Source organism: Nicotiana tomentosiformis, unplaced genomic scaffold, assembly GCF_000390325.3.
Source record: "Nicotiana tomentosiformis unplaced genomic scaffold, ASM39032v3 Un00166, whole genome shotgun sequence".
Taxonomy (NCBI): Eukaryota; Viridiplantae; Streptophyta; class Magnoliopsida; order Solanales; family Solanaceae; genus Nicotiana; species Nicotiana tomentosiformis.
Genome location: NW_027174725.1, coordinates 73,302 through 86,279, shown reverse-complemented (window position 1 = coordinate 86,279; position 12,978 = coordinate 73,302). Strand labels below are relative to the sequence as shown.

Below are 12,978 nucleotides of genomic sequence, written 5' to 3'. Positions count from 1 at the left end.
AGAAAAATAGCTATTGAGGGTTTAAAACATAGACATTGACTATTTAAAAATAGCTACATTTAACCGCCCCCAACTTAGTTTTAACCCCATACTTTTTATTATTATACTTTTTCCTTATTTTCTACTATAAATACCCCCTAATTCTTTCATTTTCTTACAAAATCAATATCAATCTATCAAAATCTCTCTCTAATACTATTCTATACTTGCTATAATTGTTTACTTTATCAAACAACATAGTGAAACAATTGTGAGATTGCTACTATTACTTTACTTTATTTTGCTACTTTATTATTTTGCAATGGTGGAAGGACAAAGAAAAACACTTTTCGGTTCTTTCAAGGATGGCCTGAGATATTTTAACTATTCAAGCTTCAACTGTGGCATCGGAGAGCGCTTTCAGTCAAGCAAGACTTTAAATCGGTGATTATAGTGCATCTACAAGGGAGTTCTTGGAAAAATCAGTACTTTTAAGAGATTGGATCCGTTCGAAAAGAAAAAAATTTGGACTTGCTGAATCACAACCAGAGGTAGACAAAGCTTATGAAGAAATGCTAGATGAACTTACTGAGGATGCTACTTCGCCCGACAATGGAAGTGGTGATAACCAAACTACGTTTCCGTCACCACCAACGGAACTTTCTCCAAACCTTGATGGATTTATGAAGTTTGTAAGAGATAGCATGTAACTTGTATGAACAAAAATTAGTATGTATTATATAACTTGTATTTTGTCACATCTTGATTAATTCCTTTTTATTCTCAATTGTGGTATTAGCACCTTGTTGTGCTCATTCCATATGGGGGAGGAAGACTAAGAAATATATTGTCATATTTTTTATTGCTATAATAAAATTACAAGGCATTGCTTTGAATATCTTTTTATAATATTTTTGTCTTTAAATTTGAATTAACAAATTAGGTCACAATTCTATAATAAATTTACAAGGCATTGCCTTAGATATTTAACATCTTTTTATCTCTAATTTCTATTTAGTTTTTTTTTTAAATTACTGCTTAGCCATTGGGCCCATTTAGCCCGTTGGGATCGCGGGCCCGACCCGTTTAGCCCGAGACCATGAGTTCGTGGGTCCGGTCTTGGGTGATACCTACAAAAAGCACGTTTTGCCCGGGACTGTTTAGCCCGTTTATTTAAGGACTGGGACCGCAGCCCACAAAATTGACCCGTTAGGCCCGTTTAGGGCCCAACCTGGCCCACTTACCACCCCTAATTAATATATAGTATGGAAGAGAGATAAAGCACGAAGGGTGATGTTGTGCCATCTATATCAATTATTCATTGTTACATGGGCAAATCGAGAGTAAAAGAACGAAGGGTGATGTCGTGTCATTTCATTCTACTTATGTCATCATTTCATGGTAAGAGTTAAAGTAAAAGAACAAAGGGTGATGTCATTCCATCGTTATTCCGTATGTTTATCCATCTTTATTGGTTGATGATTTATTTGACTATCTTGTGTTGTCATTCGTGTCGTAGTTATTGCATATTGTCCCCCTTTTGCATGTCCCCTCCCAACTATACATATTAAATCTCTATTTGTTGTTGTTTGGTACATATATTTAAGTTTGCACAAGTTTAATTATGTGATTGTCCTATCAAAGCCTCGTCACTACCTCATCGAGGTTAGGCTCGACACATACGGAGTACATTGGGTTGGTTGTACTCATAGTACACTCTGCACTTCTTATACAAATTTTAGTACTGGTCCCAGTTGTACGCGATGTGCACTAGGTCGGTTTATCACATTCAGAGACTTGATGTAGATCTGCTAACGTCCGCAGACCTTGAAGTCTCCTTCCTCTTTCCTCTTTTACTGTTCATTTCATTCAAAACAATTGTATTTATTTGATACTATATTTGTAGAACTTCTATAAACTCGTGCACTTGTGACACCAGATTCGGGTTGTATTAGATATTTCATATGTCATGGTTTCTGCACTTTGCTTCAGAATTTATTTTAGCTATTTCAGTTTCCTTATTATTATTCAATTTGAAATGTTAAAAATGGATAAACTATTCTAACATTGGCTTGCCAAGCAAGTAAAATGTTAGGCGTCATCACGGTCCCAAGGGTGAGATTTTCGGGTCATAACAAGTTGGTATCAGAGCACTAGGTTGCCTAGGTCTCACGAGCCACGAGCAAGCATAGTAGAGTCTGAAGGATCGGTACGGAGATGTCTGTACTTATCTTTCATAGGCTATGGAGTTTAGGAAAAACAAATGTCACTTCTGTCTTACTCTGTCGTGCGATTTTATTCTATCATTGACGATTGAACTTTTCTATTCTTGTTCTCTCGCAGATGGCAAGAACATGCACTGCATCTACCGGCAGATAGGAGTCGGAGCCCCCTATGATAGCTATGACTAGGGGCAGAGGTCATGCTAGAGGCCAAGGCAGAGACAGAGGATGAGCTCAGCATAGAGCTCGAGCAGCAGCACCAGCAGTGGAGCCTGAGCTAGATTTTGATAAAGATGTTCCAACTCAGACTGTACCTATCGGACCAGCTTAGGTCCCACAGGGGTTCATAGCCACTCCAGTGCTTCAGGACGCTCTAGTATATTTGGTGGGCTTTATGGAGAGTATGGCCCAGATGGGTACCTTCTGGGTGTCACTAGCCATCTCTCGGGTTGCGGTGGCTCCCCAGTTTTAGACTCTTACAGCCCCGCTAGTTGGGGTAGTTTAGCAGGTTGTTGCGGCACAGGCCGGTTATAGGCCCACTTTATCTTCTAACGCTATGTTAAGGTTGGATAATTTCACCAAGCTCTTTCCTATTCATTTTAGTGGTCCAGCATCTGAGGACCCACATGACTTTCTGGACCGTTGTCACGAGGTGCTGCAGAACATGGGTATAATTGAGACTAATAGGGTCGATTTTGTAGCCTTTCAGATGATTGGTTCCGCCCGAAGATGGTTGAGAGATTATATGTTGACTAGATCAGTTGGGTTGCCTGAACTTACCTGGGATCTATTCTAATAGCTAATCCTAGATAAGTTCATCCCTATCACCCTGAGAGAGGAGTATTATAGGCAATTTGCGCAACTTCAGTAGGTTTGTATAACTATGACCCAGTACGAGACTCGATTTATGGACTCGCCATGCCACTATCTTACTTCCTACTAAGAAGGGGCGAGTGAGGAGATTTATTGATTAGCTCACTTACACTCTCAGTCTTCAGATGGCCAAGGAGAAAGGGAGTGATATTACCTTCCAGACGGTCGTTGATATTGCCATACGTATCGAGTTGGTTCTTGTTCAGGAGAGGGGGCATGTGTGAGATAAGAGGTCCCGTCATTCCAGTAGTTTCAGTGGTGCCTCATCTCGAGGTAGGGGTGCTTTTAGTAGAGGTCATCCCCCCAGGCCATCTTATTCAGTGCTTCAGGCATCTCCCAATGCTTTAGGGAGCCGTGGTCCTTACATGCCTTATTTTGGATAGCCAGCCTACAGTGCACCACCAGCTCCTATCAGCGCACCTCTGATCCAGAGATATCAGAGTGGTTATCCAGGTCCTCAAGGCCATTTCCAGGGTCAGCAGTCACAGCAGATGAGGTTTTATTATACTTGTTGTGATTCGAGGCACATTACTAGATTTTACCCCATATCACAGGGATACCGTATGGCGCCACCTGAGTTGAAGTAATTGAAGTAGCAGTTGCAAGTTTTGCTTTATAAGGGCTTCATTAGACCTAGTGTCTTGCCTTGGGGTGCGCCCGTGTTGTTCGTGAAGAAGAATGATGGGTCGATGAGGATGTGTATAGACTATCAGCAGTTGAACAAAGTCACTATCAAGAACAAGTATCCGTTGTCGAGGATTGATGATTTATTTGATCAGGTTCAGGGTGCCAAATTGTTTTCGAAGATTGATTTGAGGTCTGGCTACCATCCATTGAGGATTAGTGCATTCGATGTCCCTAAGACAGCTTTTCGAACTCAGTATGGGCATTATGAGTTCCTAGTGATGTCATTTAGGTTGACAAATGCCCCAGCGGCATTCATGGATTTGATGAACCAGGTGTTCAAGCCATACATTTGTGACTGTATTCATTGATGATATCTTGATCTACTCCCGTAGCTGAAAGGAGCACAAGCAGCATCTCTGAATTGTACTTCAAACTCTGAGAGATAGCCAGTTATATGCCAAGTTTTCAAAGTGTGAGTTCTGGTTAGACTTAGTCGCCTTTTGGGACATGTTGTATCGGTAGAGGGCATAAAGGTGGATCCTAAGAAGATTGAGGCAGTTCAGAACTGGACTAGACCTACTTCAGCTACAGAGATCCGGAGTTTTCTGGGTTTGGCGAGTTATTATTGCCGGTTCGTGGAGGAGTTTTCATCTATAGCAGCCCTGTTGACTAGATTGACCCATACTGGTGCCCCATTCAGATCGTCGAACAAGTGTGAGTTGAGCTTTAAGAAGCTCAAGACTGCTTTGACTACGGCGCCAGTGTTGGTGTTGCCCACCTGTTCAGGATCCTACACGGTATATTGTGATGTATCTCGTATTGGGCTCAGTGCAGTATTGATGCAGGATGGCATGGTGATTGCATACGTGTCGCGGCAGTTGAAGGTTCATGAGAAGGATTACCTTGTCCATGACTTAGAGTTAGCAACCATTGTTCATGTGCTGACGATTTGGAGGCACTATCTTTATGGTGTGTCATGCAAAGTATTCACGGATCATCGTAGTCTACAGTATTTGTTCAAACAAAAGGAGCTCAACTTGAGGCAGAGGGAATGGTTAGAGTTGTTGAAAAAGTATGATATCACCATTTTGTATCATCCCGGGAAGTCCAACGTGGTGGCAGATGCCTTGAGTAGAAAGGTTATGAGTATGGGTAGCTTTGTGTATATCCCTATTGGTGAGAAGCCACTTGCTGCAGATGTTCAGGCTTTGGCCAATCAGTTTGTGAGGTTTGATGTTTCAGAGCCCAGTCGTGTTTTAGCTTGCAAAGTCACTCGGTCTTCCTTGTATGAGTCCATCAGAGAGCATCAGTATGATGATCCCCATTTTCTTGTCCTTAAGGACACAGTGCGGCACGGTGGTGCCAAATAGGTTACTATTGGAGATGATGGAGTTTTGAGGATGCAGGGTCATATTTGTGTGCCCAATGTGGATGGGCTTCGTGAGTTAATCCTTGAAGAGGTCCACAAATCTCGGTATTCTATTCATCAGGGTGCAGCCAAGATATATCAGGACTTGCGGCAACATTATTGGTGGAGGAGGATAAAGAAGGATATAGTTGCATATGCAGCTCAGTGTCTGAATTGTCAGCAAGTAAAGTACAAGCATCAGAGACCCGGTGGTTTGCTTCAGAAGTTAAAGATTCCTGAGTGGAAATGGGAGCGTATTACTATGGATTTTGTTGTTGGACTCCCACGAACTCAGAGAAAGTTCGACGCGGTATGGGTCACTATGGACAGGTTGACCAAGTCTTCACAATTCATTCCAGTGGCAGTTACCTATTCTTCAGCGTGGTTGGTTGAGATCTACATCCACGAGATCGTTCGTCTTCACCGTATGCCTGTGTCTATCATTTCTGATCGAGGTACCCAGTTCACCTTGCACTTCTGGAGGGCCGTACAATGTTTGTTGGGCACGTATGTTGAGTTGAGTACAACATTTCATCCCCAGACGAACGGACAGTCTGAGTGCACTATTTAAATATTAGAGGATATGCTTCGCGCTTGTGTTATAGACTTCGGGGGTTCTTGGGAGCAGTTCTTGCCGCTTGCAGATTTTGCCTATAACAATAGCTACCAGTCGAGCATTCAGATGGCTCCCTATGAAGCTTTATGCGGTAGTCGGTGTCGTTCGCAAGTTAGAAGGTTCGAGCCGGGGGAGGCTCTGTTGTTGCATACAGATTTGGTACAGGATAGCTTGTATAAGGTCAAGATTATTCAGGATCGATTTCACATTGCTCAGTCTAGGCAAAAGAGTTATGCCGATCGTAGAGTTTGTGATGTTGCATTCATGGTCGGAGAGAGGGTGTTGCTCCGGCTTTCACCCATAAAGGGTGTAATGAGGTTCGGAAAGAAGGGTAAGTTGAGCCCTAGGTATATCAGACCCTTTGAGATTCTTCAGAGAGTGGGTGAGGTGGCCTACGAGCTCGTATTTCCACCTAGTTTATCAGCACTCCATCTAGTATTCATGTGTCCATGCTCCAGAAGTATCACGGTGATCCGTCTCATGTGTTAGATTTCAGCTATGTCCAATTGGACAAGGTTTTGACTTATGAGGAGGAGTCGGTGGCTATTCTAGCCCGGCAGGTCCAGCAGTTGAGGTCTAAGCATTATCCTTCAGTTCGAGTGCAGTGGAGAGGTCAGTTGGTCAAGACAGCAACTTAGGAGTCCGAGTCGTACATGCGGAGTGTATATCCACATGTTTTCACACGCCCAGGTACTTTTCTATGTCCGTTCGAGGATGAATGTTTATTTTAGAGGCGGAGAATATGATGACCCGATAGGTCATTTACAGATTCAACCCTACATTCTGTGTTTTGAAACCTCGACTAGCGCCGTTTAATCTTTCTCAATTTGCGTGCACAGTCCGTGACTTTTTCCAGAAGGTTTTTATGTGAAAATTCGACGAAACAGTGAAATCGTGCTTTAAAAATTATTTGAGTTGACTTCGTCAATGTTTTTAGAAAATGGACCTGAGTCAATGTTTTGACGGTCCCGATGGGTCCGTATTGTGACTTGGGACTCTGGCGTATGCCCTGAATCGAATTCAGAAGTTCCTAGCCGGAATTATCGCTATTTGTACAAAACTAGAAGTTTAAAAGTTTAAAGAAATTCCAAGTTAGACCGTAGTTTGACTTTGTTGCTACTGGGTCCGAATTCGAGTTCTGGAACTTGGTATAGGTTTATTACTATATTTATGACTTGTGTGCAAAATTTGGTGCACAACGTAGTTAATGTTGATGTGATTCGGACGTCCGATGAAAAGTTTCATGCTTTTCATTGAAACTTTCCTTTGTTTTAGTGTCCGATACATAGTTCTAGGAGTTATTTTGGTATTTTGATCACGCGAGCAAGTTCGCGTGATGTTTTTGGACTTGTGTGCATGCTTGGTTTGGAGCCCCGAGGGCTCGGGTGAGTTTCGGATAGGTTGCGGATGTTTTGAACTTAGAAATTTCTGGATTTCTTGACTTCTACTGGTGTCTGATTAATCCTTCTTCGCGATCGCGAAGTTACTCCCACGATCATGAAGGGTAGTTGGGACTGGGGTGGGTTTTACTCTTTGCGAACATGAAGTACTGGACGCGAACGTGAAGTGGAGGAGGGTTGCCCTTCACGAACGCGGATAGCATATCGCGAACGCATAGCTTTAAAGGACCTAGGGAGGGGGAGGGGTGATTTACTCTACGCGAACACGGGCACTGGCTCGCGAACGCGAAGGCCTGGGGAAGCAGACTTCACGAACGTGTGAGCGAACTCGCGAACGCGTAGGCCATTTGGGCCGCTGTGCATCACGATCGCGGCAGGCCCTTCGCGAACGCGAAGAAGGCCTGACACCCAGACCTTAAAACATTTCAAATACGGGATTTCACCCATTTTTTACCATCTTTCCATTTGAGCTCGACCTAGAGGCGATTTGGAGGAGCAATTTCATCACCCTTTCATAGGTTAGTGTACTTTAACTTTTTTCCATTTCCATCATCACCCATTAATTTCTAGACTTAATCTTTGTTCTTCCATGATACAAAACTAGGGATTTAGGAAGAATTGGGGGATTTTTGCAAATTCGGGATTTAGACCTCAATTTGGGATTGGTTTTCGAAACTAATTACATAATCAAACTCGGGGTGAATGGGTAAATGAGTTTTGGTCTGAATCTTGGGTTTTGAGCAAGTAGGCTCGGGGTTAACGTTTTTGACTTTTTCGGAAAAATATAAAAATTTTAACTTTATGTATTATAATTGAATTCCCTGGCCTTATTTGATGTTATTGAGTTGATTTTTGTTAGATTCGGTTGGTTCGGAGGCGGATTTTAGAGGAAAGGCCCCGGTAGAGCTTTGAATTGATTGCGAAGTGAGGTAAGTGTCGTGATTAACCTTGACTTGAGGGAAAAAGGACTTGCTTGCCTATTTACTACGTGTTTAATGTGTGGGTACAATGTATATGTGAGGTGACGAGTACCTATACGTTGTTGTTGGGTTAAAGCATGCGGTAGAACTTGTTTCTTTGTGATTTATTGCCTCTTTAATTATGACATCCATGCTTAGATTAGATTATTACCTATTTGATCATTCCTTCTATATTTATGGATTAATTGTGATGGTTGAGTATTTTGGAAGTTGAGGTTTGGTATCTTAGAATCATTATTGACACAAAGTACATCCTTCACATTATTTATATCCCGAATTCTTATATTCATTACTATATGGTAAGGGAGAGTGTTAAAGCACGAAAGGTGATGTCATGCCATTTTATTACTTCATTTATTGATTAGTACATAGTGAGGAATAGAGATAAAGCACGAAGGGTGATGTTGTGCCATCTATATCAATTATTCATTGTTACATAGGCAAATCGAGAGTAAAAGGACGAAGGGTGATGTTGTGCCATTTCATTCTACTTATGTCATCATTTCATGGTAAGGGTGAGAGTAAAAGCATGAAGGGTGATGTCGTGCCATCTTTATTCCGTATGTTTATCCGTCTTTATTGGTTGATGATTTATTTGACTGTCTTGTATTGTCATTCTTGTCGTAGTTATCGCATCTTGTCCCCCTTTTGCATGTCCCCTCCCAACTATACATATTAAATCTCTATTTGTTGTTGTTTGGTACATATATCTATATTTGCACATGTTTAATTACGTGAGTGTCCTGTCATAGCCTCGCCACTACCTCGTCGAGGTTAGGCTCAACACTTACGGAATACATTAGGTCGGTTGTACTCATTCTACACTTTACACTTCTTGTATAGATTTTGGTATTGGTCCCAGCTGTACGTGAGGTGCACTAGCTCGGATTATCATATTCGGAGACTTGAGGTAGATCTGTTGGCGTCCGCAGACAAGTCCCCTTCCTCTTTCCTCTTTCCTCTTTTACTGTTCATTTCATTCGAAATAGTTGTATTTATTTCAGACTATATATGTAGAACTTCTAGAAGCTCATGCACTTGTGACACTAGATTCGGGTTGTATTAAATATTTTAGATATCATGGTTTCGCACTTTACTTCAGAATTTATTTCAGCTATTTCAGTTTCCTTATTATTATTCAATATGAACTGTTAAAAAAGGATAAACTATTCTAACGTTGGCTTGCCTAGCAAGTGAATATTAGGCGTCATCACGGTCCCTAGGGTGGAATTTTCGAGTCGTAACAAAAACTTTACACACAAGTTTCAATTGATAAAATGAACCTGTTCCAAGTTCCGAAAAAACAATCTGAATCCAATGTCATTAAAGTCAACTCCCATTCAAATTTGTGAACTCTAGCAATCACAACAACTTATATGTTTTCTTTAATCATTAATCGATCAAACTCTTTCGTTGTTCAAGTAATGATTGGTTCTCCATACAGGTACGTAATGTGTCTAATGACTATAGGATCGGGTTTTTGGGTAGATGTGAATGGATCAAGTACAACAATATAGTTTGTGAGTGGTTTAGTAGTTTTAGTAAGCAGATGAACCACCAGCGGGAGAGGCCATGGTAGGAAACTTATGGGTCAACCGTATTAGGATTTTTTGATGAGAGAAAGAGAGCGTTTTCTAAATTAAGTAATATGGCCTCTAATGTTTATTATAACTAAAATTAGTTATTTTTTCTCAATATGTTAAACAATGACTAAACATTAAATAGCAGGCTAAAAGATGCATGGCAAGCTCACACTATTCCTACAACTTACACATCCCAAACAATCAAGAATTTTCTTTCAAATTATGGACGAATTTTTAACTAGCACATTTCATCATATAAATACCATAACATTGATATGGCATGGGAATGTAGGCACCCTTAGAAAGTACAACTAAGTTTGGACAACATCAAACAAATGGCGAAAAAAGAAGATAATAAGCAAAATATAACTGAAATAAAAGTGAATCGAAAAACATGCAAGAATATAGGGAGGAAAGAAGGGAAAAATTGTTAACCTAAAGCAAGAAAGTAAAAAGAGTTGATGATTGCTATCATTCTCAGCACCCCTTTCTGTTAATGTTCTTTAATAGGAAAGCATCAGAAGTGAACGCACTGGATATGATAAAAGAACACACAATGGAGGGCCAGTTTATGACATGGAATGTTCTTTTCTTGTACAATTTAGCTCTCCTTGTTATTCTTTCCTTTCAAGAAGCCATTGCAGTGCCACAGTTCACAGCTTTGTTCGCCTTTGGGGATTCACTTATAGATCCTGGAAATAATAACTATCTCCCAAACTCTTTGGCAAAGGCTAATTATGTACCATATGGAGTTGATTTTATAGGGCCCACTGGGAGATTTTGCAATGGAAGAACCATGATAGATTATTTGGGTAATTTGGATTTGCTCATATATTTTCTCTATTACATTCATCTACAATTAATCTTGTTAAATTTTGTAGGTGATCTGCTAGGACTTCCTCTAATTCCAGCTTATACAGCTACTATCGCCATGGGTAGTGATATTTCGAAAGGAGTAAATTATGCTTCAGCTGCAGCCGGAATTCTAGACGAGACAGGCCATAATCTTGTATAATTTGTCATCAATCTTTACCTTGAACCTTTCTTTTATAGTTTTTTTTATGAGTTTAATAGTCTGTTTGGCCAAACTTCAAAAATCAGGTTATTTTGAGCAGAGCCTTTTTTTCAAAAGTATTTTTGGTGAAAAGCAGTTTGTGTTTGACTAATTAATTTGAAAAGCACTTCTGAGCAGCAATTAGTATTTGAACAAACTTTTAAAAAATACTTCTAAGTGTATTTTTCTCAAAAGTATTTTTCCAAAAAGTGATTTGGGGGAAAGACTATAATTTTCTGTTTCTCCAAAACTGTTTTTTGCAAACACTTTTATTTTCTTCTAAAAGCTTTGCCAAACACTTCAAATTTGGAAGAAAAAAAACAGGCTATAAATTATATCCACTGCAATTGTAAAAAAGGAAACAAAAGATTCTTATACTACAAAATGTAATTTAATTAATTTTAATAGGCTAATTATTATATCTTCTAGGTTTCTAACCTACACTTCATATGGGCTGCTACTTGTAATGAACTTTTAAAAAGATGATAGAGTGATGTGATGATGAAAATATTTTGTACGTATAAAATTAGGTGATGATCGATACTCGTCAAAGTGAGCTAACTCTCAATTCTTAAATTCAAAAAGAAATCGTAAATGAATTCTTCTCCTAAAACTCCTATTGCTTATAACATTAGATGTTTTTTTTAACTAGGGAGAAAGGTTCAGCTTGAATCAACAGATTCAAAATTTTGAAGATACCTTGAATCAACTAAAACAGCAGATGGAAGAGCAAGACTTGAGCTATTATCTTGCAAAGTCGTTGGTTGTAATGAACCTTGGCAACAATGACTACATCAACAACTATTTGCAACCTTCATTGTACACAACGAGTTCCAATTACAAGCCTAGAGATTATGCTGATCTCCTCATAAAGCATTACTCTAGGCAAATCTTGGTAATACGTACTGACCCCTCTTTTAAAAAAAAAAAAAAAACTTTTACTTTAGGGTTTAATTCTGAGTTTAATTTGTCCATTATTTGCAGGCACTTCATGCTATAGGACTAAGGAAGTTCTTATTGGGAGCAATTGGACCACTGGGTTGTATCCCTAGCCAAGTTGGAACTGGTCTTGCTCCACCAGGAAAAGTGTGTCTCTATTGTGAATGAAATGATTGGGATGTTTAATTCACAACTTAGGTTTCTTGTTGATCAGCTAAACAAAGATAACCCTCACTCCATCTTTATTTACGGCAATACTTTTGGAGGATTTATCGAGATATTCAACAATGCCTCTGTTTATGGTAAGATAAAAAACATCCAATAACCTGTCTTATTAGAGAATGGTGCTATTAATTCTCATGGTTGTAGCGTTGCAGGGTTTGAAGTAAAGGACAGAGGATGCTGTGGCGTTGGGAGGCGAATAACATGTCTTCCATTGTCAGTGCCTTGCTTCAATAGAGATCAATACCTCTTTTGGGATGCCTTCCATCCAACACAAGCTGTGAATCAAATTCTTGCTAGGAAGGCATATTCAGGGTCCTTACATGATTGTTATCCCATAAATGTCCAAAAAATGGCTCAGCTCTAAAATTATTTCATTTTAACTTATATATTGTCATGTAGACACACCATTCATGTCTATCATGTGCGCAACAATAAATAATAAATACTGCTCTATTATTGCAGTTAAACAAAAGATTTAGCTTTAAATTTCCCTCTCTTTTTTTTTTAAAAGTACTTTTCTAAAATATATTTTTAAAAAAGAAATAGTTTGTGTTTGACTAATTAATCTTAAAAATACTTTTATAATCTCCATAGAGCTTCTATGCGAAAAATAGAAAAAATAAGAAGTAAATTATGTCTCCATTTGCTAAACACTTTTGTTTAAAGGCTAACTATATATTAAGTACACACCAAAAAATATGAGGATAATTCCTTCCTTTCGGGTGTATACAGTCAAAACCGGGCTCGCCCCTTGCTTGACTAATCGAGACTGAAATATGATAGATTAAGGTCCTACCTCGAGTCGTATCGAACCGAGGTGTGAAGTTATATCGCCAAGCTCGAGACCCTGGGACCGAACAAAATCGAGATCAGGCGAGATCGAGGGAAATTTGCTGAGTCGGATAACAGAAAGACGAAATATCCGCGATCGAGCGTAGATCACTGCGGAGATCTTGGCATGTATCAAGGATAGGCCGATTAATTAGCCAATCATGAGATTTCTTACTTCATTTAGAACTGTATCAAGAGTGGGACTCCCCTACTATATAAAGGGGGTCTCATCATTTGTAAA

General features: G+C 39.7%; 1 protein-coding gene and 1 pseudogene across 1 annotated transcript; both read left to right on the top strand.

Moving 5' to 3' along the window:
* The first annotated feature begins 4,540 nt into the window (after nucleotides 1-4,540).
* LOC138903925 (uncharacterized) lies at nucleotides 4,541-10,887 on the top strand. The gene is made up of 3 exons (XM_070192496.1): nucleotides 4,541-4,929; nucleotides 10,199-10,500; nucleotides 10,570-10,887. Exons 1-3 carry the CDS (start codon nucleotides 4,541-4,543, stop codon nucleotides 10,701-10,703), a joined length of 825 nt encoding a protein of 274 aa, XP_070048597.1. The 3' UTR covers nucleotides 10,704-10,887.
* Nucleotides 10,750-12,349, top strand: LOC104110745 (GDSL esterase/lipase At1g71250-like; annotated as a pseudogene).
* Nucleotides 12,350-12,978: the final 629 nt, after the last annotated feature.

What these genes read in the sequence shown, in the direction of transcription:
- LOC138903925 (XM_070192496.1), top strand. Translation starts at nt 4,541, where the DNA reads ATGCAGGATGGCATGGTGATTGCATACGTGTCGCGGCAGTTGAAGGTT. An exon ending in TTGGCCAATCAGTTTGTGAG is followed by an intron (nt 4,930 to 10,198) that starts GTTTGATGTTTC and finishes GTTCTTTAATAG; the next exon opens with GAAAGCATCAGAAGTGAACG. An exon ending in AACCATGATAGATTATTTGG is followed by an intron (nt 10,501 to 10,569) that starts GTAATTTGGATT and finishes TAAATTTTGTAG; the next exon opens with GTGATCTGCTAGGACTTCCT.